This window comes from Manacus vitellinus, unplaced genomic scaffold, assembly GCF_001715985.3.
Source record: "Manacus vitellinus isolate BGI_N305 unplaced genomic scaffold, ASM171598v3 scaffold_51_pilon, whole genome shotgun sequence".
Taxonomy (NCBI): Eukaryota; Metazoa; Chordata; class Aves; order Passeriformes; family Pipridae; genus Manacus; species Manacus vitellinus.
Window position 1 is genome coordinate 4,797,468 of NW_021940620.1, and position 12,128 is coordinate 4,809,595.

At 45.3% G+C, this 12,128-nt stretch overlaps 2 protein-coding genes across 2 annotated transcripts in view; one reads left to right on the forward strand and one right to left on the reverse strand.

Moving 5' to 3' along the window:
• The first annotated feature begins 2,980 nt into the window (after window positions 1–2,980).
• On the forward strand, window positions 2,981–9,507 carry LTC4S (leukotriene C4 synthase). Its single transcript, XM_008921024.2, has 5 exons — window positions 2,981–3,038; window positions 6,496–6,595; window positions 8,282–8,352; window positions 9,051–9,132; window positions 9,405–9,507. Exons 1-5 carry the CDS (start codon window positions 2,981–2,983, stop codon window positions 9,505–9,507), a joined length of 414 nt encoding a protein of 137 aa, XP_008919272.2.
• A 693-nt stretch (window positions 9,508–10,200) lies between these two features.
• The window catches only part of MGAT4B (alpha-1,3-mannosyl-glycoprotein 4-beta-N-acetylglucosaminyltransferase B), a 47,881-nt gene continuing 45,953 nt past the window's right edge, over window positions 10,201–12,128 (reverse strand). The window contains exons 14-15 of the mRNA XM_018081147.2: window positions 11,277–11,389; window positions 10,201–11,201 (exon numbers count right to left, since the gene is read on the reverse strand). Of these exons, the coding sequence (XP_017936636.1) occupies window positions 11,178–11,201; window positions 11,277–11,389 (137 nt within the window). The 3' untranslated portion in view covers window positions 10,201–11,177. The remainder of the gene's footprint in view (window positions 11,202–11,276; window positions 11,390–12,128) is intronic.

The following is a 12,128-nucleotide window of genomic DNA, read 5'->3' on the forward strand; positions in this document are numbered from 1 at the left end:
TCCCCTGAACTGAACCCAGCCGGCCGCCCATGGCTTTATTTATAAACTGCGGTTTTGGTTGGGCAGGCAAGGTGAGAGTGTCACTGTGCAACATCCACTGCCTTCCAAAAACCACCATACGATTGAAAAGGGTGCTCAAAATTTTGTTATACACATTTCCTTTGTGTAAATAAATGTTTACAATTTTATATTAAAGATTTGAATAAGAGTTAGATCTTCTGACTGTATATTTTTTACTTTTTATAGATTTTAAAACTATAATTCTTTATATATGTGTTTTGGGGGGTATTATGGTAAGTTTTATGCTTGTAAATGGAGAACAGTTGAATTTGATGCTAACCTTTATGAATTTTTTGTCATTGAAATGTATAAAGAGTCCATTAATCCCCTTATTCTTTTACTACAATTACTGGTGCACACCAAAAAGAAATCCTTCACTTCTGTTTTATCATTATAAAATAAATATTTTGCTAGTGTATTAAACATACATGGTGTGACTTTATACATTTGTGTGAGCTGAGCAGAGTTCAGCATTTTCATTCCTAGTGAGATGGTTCCTTCCCTTCATTTCTCAACTCACAGTTTTGCTCAGCTCAAATTCTGCTGCTGTGTCTTACCAATTCTTACAGTTTCAGAAAGTCCATTTAAACAGGCCAGAACTGGATAAAGGGGCCTTAGAAAACTTTAGTTTGAAAATAAGGCTTTATGCTGCACCCACTGCTTCCGGGCTTTTTTTTTTTCTGGAATGCAATTGTAGACCTTAAGCTGGGAAATTCGACTGCAGAGGTGGTTGGTGAAAAAGATGTTAATAACTACTGAGACCTCACATGTGCAAAATGGTAGAGTTCCAAAAATACGCCAATTCCCTCAGAATAACAGGCCTTTGAGGTTCAAACTGGTTTCCTCAAGCCTTGTTTGATGTAGGCAGATGGCACACACAGAAATCCAGCTGAGACAGGGACTCACATTCTGCAGGCATGAGTTGATGTTTCTGAACAAGGAATGAAATACTGGCAGAAATGTGTGTGAAGATTGTGGCTTGAAGCTGGAAAAGTCCCTGAGCCACTGCACGGCTTCAGAATTGAAGGATCATTCCCCAGGTGTTGAAGTTGGTGTCTTACTGTGCAGGTGTTGTGTTTGCAGCCCCAGCTCGGAGCCTTCAGGTTTCCTCACAGCACCCTGACTTACCAGAGTGTATTTTTTAATATATTCCTGCTCCACAAAGTTTTGTGTTATGTTTGGAGGGAGGAGGAGACCTATAACTTCATAAGCTTATAAAGAACCAAATGTCGTAATAAGTAACAGTACCAGGATCAGCTGATTTTAACCTGTGGGGAACTGTGAAGTTACTGCTTAATTAACTTTATTGTCCCATTAAAAATGCTGCATTTCAGTTATTGTTGAGTAAACCAGGAATGTCCCAAGCAATCCCCACTGAAGTGACGTGTGTGTTTTTCCAAAGATTTTAAGGAGTCAGTGGCAGCTCGTGACCAACTCAGAAACTGATTTGATGTTTTTTCCTCGATGCTGGTGTTTTTCCTGAGACTAATGTAATAATTCTGTAATGGAAGTGTTTTCTCAAGCCTGAATTGCTTGTTGAACTGGCATAAGCAGAAACAGAACTCCTGGTGACATTTCCCCTCTGAACTTATCCTGGACACCCCAGGTGAAATCTTGGGTCACCAATAGGTTCAGTTAAGGTTAATTGTTCTGTTTCAGTCTGAGTCTGGTAGTCTGAAGTCACATCATATGAGTGTTTTATAGAGAAAGGGAGTGGTTTTGCTTTTTTACATGTGTGGTTATTCACAAAAAGTGTAACACTGGATATTTGAATTCATTAACAAGTTTTCAACTTGATGAGCTGTCACAGTGGGGTTTTGAGGCGATGAAGAGCCAAACCAGAACAAAAAACTTGCTTTGTCCCACCCAAGAGAAACGATAGGTCTGGTATGTGCATAAATTCTGCACTGAGGGTTTGTGTATGTGACTGAACAGAGAAAAATGCAGTGGCTCAGCCATGTCCTGTGCCCTCTCTTCAAAATGAACAGAAAGCCTTAGTTGATTTTACAAGTTTTAAAGCCAAAGTAGTCATCCATATGAAATTGCTCCAAAACACAAGATAATGTTTTGAACTGATACATATTTTACTTTTGTGGAGTGGGGAAAGAAGTTACTCAGTGCTAAAATATTGCTGGTTTTCAAATTTTATGTTTTACAATTCTGATGTCAGTGTAACATTTTTGAGGGTCTATTTCTACATCCTCTGCTGCCTTCCATTTGGAACTGATAACTTTTATTTTGTATGATAGCCAGGAAAAGATTTGTACTGCAGAATCTTAAAAACATCAGAAAACTGCAAAAGGTGAGTGAGTGCTAGAAAAGAACTTTATTCTTATTTGGTAACCTTAGAGCAGTAATTAGTAGCATAAAATACCTGAATGCTCTTTTCAAAGTTACAGAACCCAGTAGCAGAATTAACTTATTCCAGCTGGAGTGCAGCAAATCTTGAACGTGGTCAACTCCACTGCTTGGAATAAGAACAGAAGGTCAAGTCATTAATTTTCAAATGCTTGTTAATAATTTTTACAACCTCTCACATAATTGAGATGCTTCAGAGCTCATTAAAACCAGCAACAAAAGGGCTGGAAAGAATTCCATCATCTTTCCCATTGCTGGCAACATATAATTCAATCGTCATGTAAAATCTGTAAATATAATTACAAGAATTTCACAGTTTGCCCATGCAAAGGTTTTTGCTGTTCCATCATTGGCTGGAATAGACATTTTCTGGTGGCTGCCTGCTTTGGAAAACCCTGTGGTGTGGAGAGAGTTAAGGTGAGTTGAGGTGTGGTGGAGGAAACACCTGTGTTCAGGGGAATAACTCAGTTCTGTTGAAGTGTGTGGTATTGGGAGGTGGGAGAGAGGTTTGGGGTGCAGCTGTACCCATCACACCTGGCTGGGGTTTGCTCCAGTCAGCACCATGAGGGATCAGATAGACCAGCTGGCCACCATCACGGTTTTGGGAGTCCTGGAGCAAGGTAAATGCCCTTTATACAGTGCTCGGTAGTGTTGGGCTCATTACGTTAAACTTTGAGAAACGTGGTTCCTGTATTTTTCTTGGAGTCTCTATGGAGTGAAAGCTGCTATTTTCCAGCATGGTAAAATGATACAAATGTTTGGCTATTCGTGGCAGAAGTGTCATGCCTGAGGGTGGTCGTTATTTAACGGGGACTAGAATGATCTGCAAACCTCAAACCAGCAAGTAAAACTGTTAGGCTTAAAACGATTTCAGTAGAATGTTCTTAAAGTAAAATAGTTAGTGCTTGAATTTTAGCAGGCAGTATATAACTTGGAGTGGCTGGAGGTAGCCAAAATGAAGGCAGGTTTATAAGTGTGCTGATGAAGAGGTTGGTGTACAGACATGGTATGTACAGAGAAAAGAGCCTCATGCACACAGTGACCAATATCATCATGTGTCCTTACAGCTTAACTGCACAGAGCAGATGACGAGATGAACTGACAGTACAGTAATTTGGAAACTAATGCAAGCTCTTCTGGTCAGAAATAGACACAGACACCTTCAGAGGAACTCACTGACTTCTCATGGTATAAATAGATGCGTTTAGACCTTTCAGAAAGAGCAGTGTTGTTGCCAAGCTCTGTTTAATTGTGGGTCCTTTGGGCAAAGTCTCTCCCCCTTAGGCTTCAGGAGGTTCATGGAAGGGGACACTCCCCTGCCTGGGGTGGGGACAGAGCCCCCATTATATTGAAATCTTCAGATTTCTATAAGGGAAGGTTTGTGAATTAATTACTGAATTAATTCACTGTAGAGCTATCACACCTCTGCTTGCAAATGGATGTGAATCTCTGAGCAGCCTCATGTATTTTTAGCCATCAGATGATAAATCTCTTAGTATAAGTATTATTTAAAATACAAATATGCAACTTGAAGAATAGAGCTCAAGATTTCTATCATAATTTCCACTCAAGCAATTTAAAGGGAAATATCTGCAACTACAAATGGAAGATGCTTCTATATTATGAATTGTTTTGTTATTAAACTAAGTGGGGGTGAGGGAGCATTTAGTATGCAAAGAGAAGACATGAAGAAAACTTAAAATTGAGTTACAGAAATGCTGCTAAGCCCTTTTCCTTTGGGAACCCTTCAGTAGCAAATCCCTAGATAGCAGTTTTGTCTCAAATATATCTCTTTTATGGGGACTTCAGGTACTTTTTTTTAGAGGTCGAAGCCTTAGGCATTTTGCTTTCATGCTATGCAAACCATACCCAGGTGTGAAGCCAGCAGATAAACAGCAAGCATCGCCACCCTCCTATCTGTGTTAGATTGGATAAAGTATCCTGGTTTTATGGTTCCTGCATGGGAAGCCAAGGAGCAATGGCAAAGTACTATGTGTTTTCTTTCTATCTACTGGTATGAAATACATGTTGCTCGTGTCACTGTGAGCCAGAGCTGTGCAGTGGCTTTCTTTGCATGTTTTGAGGGGGCATTCTGTAGGTGAGTTACAGATCTGGGGTTCATTCTGAGCAGGTGAGCACTGAAGCACAGAAATGGGCTGTACCTATGAATATTCCTCCATCACATCCTGGTCTAGGAGATGCAGTTTAATGGCTGAGCTTAGTTACAGCATTGGTTGATTGTTATTTTTTCTTTTGAATTTTCTGCCCCACAGATATGTGCCCCAGCCCTGTGGTGAACACAGTACCACACAGCAGAATTATTCTACACCAGGTTTCCCCCCTCCTTTATTTTACTTCAAAGGAAAGGAAGCTTATGCAATGTCACTGTCTGTCAGGTCCCACAGGGCTTGTTTGCCATGTTCACTCAAATGTGGCAGATAACAGCTATGATATGGTTTGACAAGTGTGTGGACATAATCAAATAGAGAATGAAGAATATTTCCACCAAGGAGCAAAGTTCAGGGAGAGCTCAGTCCCTGCAAGCCACGTGGGAATCCACACAGGTGATTAAGGTCGAGACATGAATCACAAAAAAAATGGTTTGAAAGGATCTACAGAGTAGGTTGAATTTTTTCTCTCTGAAAGTCCATGCTGAGAAGGCTCGTGCAGTGTGGGTTTTATGAACACATCATTCTGAGAAGTGCTTTTGGGGACTGATTCTTCCCAAAAAAGAAGAATCTCCCTTCCTTGCTCTCTCAGCACCTCTCATTTAGGGCTGGATCACTGTGGAAGACACTAGAACATGCTTAATTGTTCTAAAGTGTGTTCTTCAAGGAATGTCTGTGTATTTAAATTACTAAAATGTTGTGATACACATTGTCACATAGCGTCAGATTATTTACATTTCTAGTTCCCTTCTACATATGTTCTAATGCTTTTCTGCAGGCACACATCTTATCTTTAATCTTGGAACATCTGTCCCTACTTCCCCTTCTCTATCCTGCTGTTCTGCCTTTATCTTTGTTACAATGAGACAGTCCACAAGGCAGGCCTTGCACCCTGGCTCCTTGTCTCTGTGTGATGCCCTGGAAATATTGCTGTGTGAGTTGCTATCTGCTCATCCAAGTGTCTCAGTGACACCGCCACAGCCACCAGAGTAATTGTTTTTATAATTTAGTTTTCTCCTATATGAAATTAGGAGTTTTCAATAAAATCAGCAGTGTAGTGGTGCACCTAAATAAAAACACTTGAAGCATCAGCAATCAGCTATGGGAGTAAGCACTTCCAATAAATAATGGAACAGTCCAAATCTTCATGTTTCCATTGTTTTAAAGTGACTTTCCATGTCCTTTACAAATGTACAAAGAACTGGTGTAGCAGACACCAAGTCAGTGCCTCAGCCCAAACCTGGCACAGCCTCATAGCAGGTATTGGCAGCACCTCTGCTCCTTGAACTGCTGGAGCCTTGGGGCTCCCCTGCAGGAATGAAGGGGAAAAAATAATCACCCCCTTCCCCATTTCCTTTTGTTGCCATGATTATGAACATCTCTAATTGACTTAATGATATCCCAGTGCTTGACAGCTTGGATGCTGCTCTGTGATGTGGACCATCCTTGTATAAAGGCTTTGCACCCACTAGGAATGCTTTGCACCCATTAGGAATAGTGGAAAATGTTATACATCATTCCCATCAGACTGGCAGAGGGTGTATGGATACTCTAAACACAAAATGCAAGATTAAGAAGTAATTCTGTGACGGGAATGGACTTGGGAAGGTTTTGTTGTTCTTTGCAGGACCTGCTGTGTTTGTTCTGCTGGGGAGCAGCACCAAGGATATGAGATAATGCAAAGTGCCATCCAGCTCCAGTGCTGTGCCAGGACAACCAAAGCTGAATTTAAAGTGCAAGCATGAAATAAATGCACATTTATACCAGGTCATGTGTGACAGCCCTGGACGTTGGACCCAGATCGTATCGACTCTTTTATTCTAACCACTTGCTTGATTCCAAGCTAGATAAAACTTTGCTAAACAAACACTGCTGGACTGTTACCATTCCTGTGTTGTTCTGTTTTTAGCCTATTTTGCACTGCAGGTGATCTATGCCCGTCGGAAGTACAAGATCTCCCCTCCTGAAACAACAGGTCACCCTGAGTTTGAGCGGATCTTCAGAGCTCAGTAAGATTTTGTCTTTGTTGTGATGACTTTGTCTAGATATGACTTGAGTCAACTGTCACTGTCAGGAGAGACTGGTCACCCTCAAGTCTCCTTTTCACTTGTTGTTACTGATATTAGATTTTTTTTTTTCAATGCTCTGCGTGCAGAGGTCTGAGTTCTAATTTAGAGCCCTTTGGCTGGGGTGTTTCTGTCCAACCATGATAATCCTCCTTCTGGCACCATGAGGCAGCCAAATTACAAATTAGTGGCCATATGAAAGAGGTGTGGAGCATTAATGCTTAGAATCATTAAATTTAATACTACCATTGGCTCCAAATCGTGAGAGCAGCCGAAGATATATTAATAACCTGACATTTGCCTGTAAGTTTTTGCTGTTGAATTGAAGCAAAGGGCCTTGCTGGAAGAACCAGCTACGAGGGTGTTTTAATTTTTTCCCTCTCAGAAGCCACTGTACTGTGAGAGTCAGCCCTGGTGGGCCCATGCTGAGGGCTGTTTCTTTTTGCTCTGTTCCTATGGAGAGAGCAATGCTGGAGCTAAACTGGAAGCGTTCACAGATCCCCTCAGCTTCCAGCAAGCACCAGATTCCATCTTTCATCTCAGTCGTTCTGTTTTGTAAGCGAATGAAAGGAATTGGCCGGAGCTGGTTTGAAGGGTAGTTCCAGCACAGCACTAAATGCTGAACAAAGCAGCCTGCATTCCCTTGCCAGTGTGCAGGAAACATTTGTGGAGTGACAAAAACACCCCCTTGAGTCCTTCTGTGGTGCCATGGAAGGCCAGCCTGCATGGAGGCATCAGCCTCACTCTGCTGATGTGGCTTTTAATTAAATACTTTACTATTAAATGTGTGTCAACCAAGTCGTGCCATGGGCTGTGGTGTGCTGGGAAGCCCTCTGCTATGATCCACAGAGAAGGTGACCTCAGGGAACTCAGATTTGAAAAAAGCTATTGCCTCTTTGTGGGTTTTTCCCCTATTTTTCCCTGTGGAAAGGCAAATGGATAATGTTGTATATATATATATATATATATATATAAAGGAAAAATGGTATTGATGTATTACTCATTTGACGAAACCTGGCAGCCTCCCCTCACTGAGGCTCAAACTCCTATTTGCAGCACAGGGTTCTTCAGCCTTTTTCCAGCTCCCAGTTTGGCTCCATTCCCCAGAGGTTGGTAAATTCTGGGCCAAAATTAAGATTAAATTGCCTAGGGAATGGTAAAAAGGAGGAGAAACTGAGAACCAAAACGAATGTCTTTAATAGCACAGCTCCTACTGTCCTTTCTTGCAGAAAAACTATTTTTTTCACTAAGAGAAAAAGGAAGAAGAAAACCTGGCTGCAGATCTGATCACTTACTGCTGAATTTTATCTGGGAGAAAACTTTCTTGGACTGTGACTTGTGTGACATGCAAATTTGGGTGTCCAAGGGGAAGAGAAATCTCCTTCAATACTGACAAGGAGCCTCTCCCCCAGCAGCTGTAGGTGCAGCAGCTCTCTGGCAGTGCTGTTTGTGGGGCCAGGATAGAGCCTGTCGAGGGTCCAGCAGAGACAAATCTCCACCTCAGCCGTGGCTCGTCATTCCAGGGTTTTGGTTTGCTCTGATGTGTGTTTCCAGCTCCCTTCTCTGGCCTTGGTTAACCGGGCTCTGACATATGAGGCAGTTTTAATTCTCATCTCTTGTTCTCACCAGGGCAAACTGCTCAGAGTACTTCCCAATCTTCATTTCGCTCCTCTGGATTGCTGGAATCTTCTTCCATCAAGGTGAGAGGGATGGGGGAAAACCCCAAGCCATGTGCACAAACCAAAAAAGCCCCCCAGTTTAAATCCCACTGCAACTCAGACACTTTCTCTCTGTACCTGTGAGGCCAAGTTCCCCTTTCGCCGGACGGACCAAGGAGCACCTCAACTCCAGCATCCATGAAGCTGCTGGGAGCAGCTGAGCCTCCCTTCTGCCTGGAGGAGCAGGCACTGGCAGCCCTTGCTCCTTTGGCAGAGCCTGGCTGTCCCACTGTGCTGCTTCTCTTAGATAAGGTCAGGCTGTCCCAGAGTGCCAAGGGGGGCAGCAATCTGAGGCAAAGCTGCCACATGATACCCAAATTGCTATGTCAGAATGAGAAACCACAACCCAAACTGTTACTCATCCACTGTCTATGCTGTACCAAGTGAGTTCAGGGGCTTGGTTGCTGCCAGAGGGAAGTTGCAAGGAAAGACCGTGGAAGGGAGTGTTGCCAGGGCAACTCTGGGGGGCAGAGAAGTTCATCCCTCACAAGAAGGGAAGGAAGAAAACCCGTTTAAACTCCCGCAGTGGTTCAAAGCTTAGTCCCTCTGCATCTGGTTCTCAGGGTCATGCCCCATCTGCGGGGGGAAGCAGGGATGTGGGTGCTTGTGCTGGAATGCAGCCCCAGCAGTGTCCAGGGACCCCTGGCCCTGTCAGAACTCGACTCCCCTCTCCCCCACAGGTGTGGCTGTGGCATGTGGGCTGCTGTACCTCTACACCCGCCTCAAGTACTTCCAGGGATACACCGAGGCTGCGCAGGGACGGTGAGTACCCAGCCCTGGGTGTAAGCACCCCACACCAGCCCAGGGAGGCTGGGGACAGGATGTGGCCCCCGCAGCAGGTTTCCTTCCCACGGGTGGGACTGAAGGCAGATTTGCATCACCTCCTTCTCCTCCCCTCCTGCCCCATGTGCTCGTGGCTGTGTCACTTCTTCCCTGACTGTCTCAAAGGAGGGGGGGGATGCCAAGCCCTGTCAGCACACCTTGTGTCCCAGATGGGCTGGCGGTGTCTGACCTGAGTGTTTTCTCCTGCCCAGCTTGGGACCAATGTATGCCAGTGCCTTGCTGCTCTGGCTGCTGCTGGGGCTGGCAATGGTTGGGCTCCTGGCACGCTTCCTGCAGCCCCACTCCTCCACATGAATGGCAGCACTGGCACAGCCCCTCCAGCAACACAGTGCCCAGTGAGAGGGGCCATGGCTCTCCCAAAAACAGTCGGCTGGCACAGTCAGGGAGTGAGTGCCTCCCTGGCTCTGTGGTCCCCCTCTGAAGAGGGTTGATGCTGGCACTCCTCTGCTCTTCAGAGATCATAGGAAGAAAATGCTGTCCAGCCCCTGCTTCACTGCTGGGTTTTGTAGCACTGTCTGCTCTGAAATGCCTTTGGCTCTGCCTCGTGGAGCACAGATTGACCCGCATGCTGTCGTCTCTCCTCCTTACTGCTGTAATGATCTGTGTTGGAAGGATCACATAATGGATGCACAAAAATAAATTCCTTTTCTCAGTAGAAATCACCTGTGATTGTCAAACGTGCTTGGGAACTGGTGTGAGAACATCTGAGGGCTGGGGACTGGGTTTCATAGGAAAAGCTGCTGTGATTAACTGGAAAGGATGGGTAAACTTGTCTATAACCATATCCAAATATTGGCAGAAAAGCAAATAGTGCTAAAGTCTGTTCTTAGCATTGACTTAATGACCTTGGCTTGGCCCTGGCTTCATTTATCACCTAACCCCAGCAGGACTTTGTCCTCTCTAGATTTCACCTTCCACTGTGAACTTGGGGTTGACAGGTGACTAAAGCAGCCCTGCTGCAAGTGACTTTCACTGCTGCACCAAAGGTTTAAATTTAGCTTTTATTACAGTGCACATTATTTTATATATTTATATAGAGAGATGTACTTGAAAAATCAAATGTATCCAATAATAAAAAATACAGCACATTAAAGTAGTATAATGCATTCCAGTGTATAGCTGAAAGGACATTGGGATTTACACTAATCCCTACTATTTTTGAACTGGGCTACTTCTGCTTTTTTTTTTTCCCCAAAAAAACCTCACATCAACAAATAACTGAAATAGTTATTTAAAAAAGATGGTTTCTGCACTCAATCTCAAGGCATGAAGACACTGGAGACTTCACCGTGAGTCAAGGGGCTGTGATCAACGCTGGCAGGCACAGTGTGGCGTATTTTATTTTTTTGTTTTCCCTGCCATACTCATAGCTCCAACCCCTTCGGATTCATTCCTCCTCTGCTGAAGGAGGGTCAGTCTTTGACCTCGCTTAATCCTCAGCTGTGGCCAGGACTGTTGCCTGGGCGAGGGCAGGGCAGACCTCGGTCCCTGGCCGCCTCCATCCCAGCACGCTGGTGGGATCAGCTGGCAGGACTCACCGTGACCAAGCCCTGCTCTGTCCCCAAATACAGCCAGAGATTGCCCTGTCCTGGGCTGAAGGTGCTTTTTGTCCCCATGCTCACTAAAGCTCATCCCGACCCCAAACTGTCCCCTGTGTCCGTGTGTCCCGAGCGGCAGCCAGCATCCCGAGGGGCCGAGGGAGCGGAGCAAAGCCAGCCCTTTGCACGGGGGGTTGGGTTTTGCTTTCTGTTCCTCTTCTGGAGAAGATGACGGGCGTCCTGGCCCCACAGCACCACTAGGGATGGTGGTGCCAGCCCGGCAGCAGCTTTGCTGCTGTCTGTCTGCCTCCAGCAGCCGGCCCTGCACTGTCCTTGTCCGGGCAAGGCGCCGCGGGGAGGAGGGAGCGGGAGGGAGGGAGCAGGACCAGGGATCCACAAGTGTGTCCGTTCTGCCTCATGCCCGTTTCACTCTGCTTTTTTGATAAAAATCTGAAAGAAGAGAGGGATGGGATCAGGGCGACGTGTGGGGCTGCAGTGGGGACCTGCTGAGGGAGCCCAGCTGACCTCGCTCAGGATGATCCACACCGGGGAGTCGCTCTGGATGGACAGCCTGATGGCCTCCAGCGGCCCGAAGGACGGGTCCACCTCGCCCTCTGCAACACCCTTGGAGAACGAGCCTGGTGGAGACAGCACATGGGTGATGCAGGGACAGTCCCCTGGCATCGCCCCTCCACCTTCCCCCCTCCCTGAGGGCACCACGAGCCACCATGGCAGCCCCTGCCCACAGCTCCCCAACGTGAGATGGGCTGAAAACCAGCAGTGTGGATGGCCAAACAGTGCAAAATGCCACACTTTGGGGAACAAAAATCAGTTGAACAAAACAAAAAGGGGAGTATTTGGCTACTTATTGCTGCTGTGTAAAAGGGGACAGAGTGGCCTGACACCCTTTCACCCTTTTTGGGTGTGATTTTCTTTTTTTTTGAAAATGCAACTAGGATAAACAGGCCAGCATGCAGACAAATGCTAAAGTGGCAAAGTGCTACACATCCCAGGGAATTTTTCTTTTATTTATCAATTTGAAAAAAAAAGACATCTTAGGAGGGACACCAGGGCTGCACTCCACACCAGCAGGTCCCCATAGGCAGCAATCACTCATTCTTGTCCAAGGGCAGGACAAGCACTAAAACAAGTTTAGGTGGCAAGAGACAAAGTCTGACCTGCAAATGGTGTGAGTACTGAGACCACAAAATCACCCACGGTGGAGGATTTTAACCCCAGGTTAAGCAACTGGGTAATCTGCATAATTTGGTCCCAGCTCTGAGCAGAGACAGGCAGAAATGCAAGACCAAAAACTACCTGAAGAGGACAACCTGGTGTTAGATGGAGGGCAGTGGAGCAAAGGAGACAACAATAATT

Bases quoted from the DNA above. Each gene is read 5' to 3' on its own strand.
- LTC4S (XM_008921024.2), top strand. From the start codon at position 2,981: ATGAGGGATCAGATAGACCAGCTGGCCACCATCACGGTTTTGGGAGTC. The intron at 3,039-6,495 runs GTAAATGCCCTT...TTCTGTTTTTAG, and splicing joins TTTGGGAGTCCTGGAGCAAG to CCTATTTTGCACTGCAGGTG. The intron at 6,596-8,281 runs GTAAGATTTTGT...TGTTCTCACCAG, and splicing joins GAGCGGATCTTCAGAGCTCA to GGCAAACTGCTCAGAGTACT.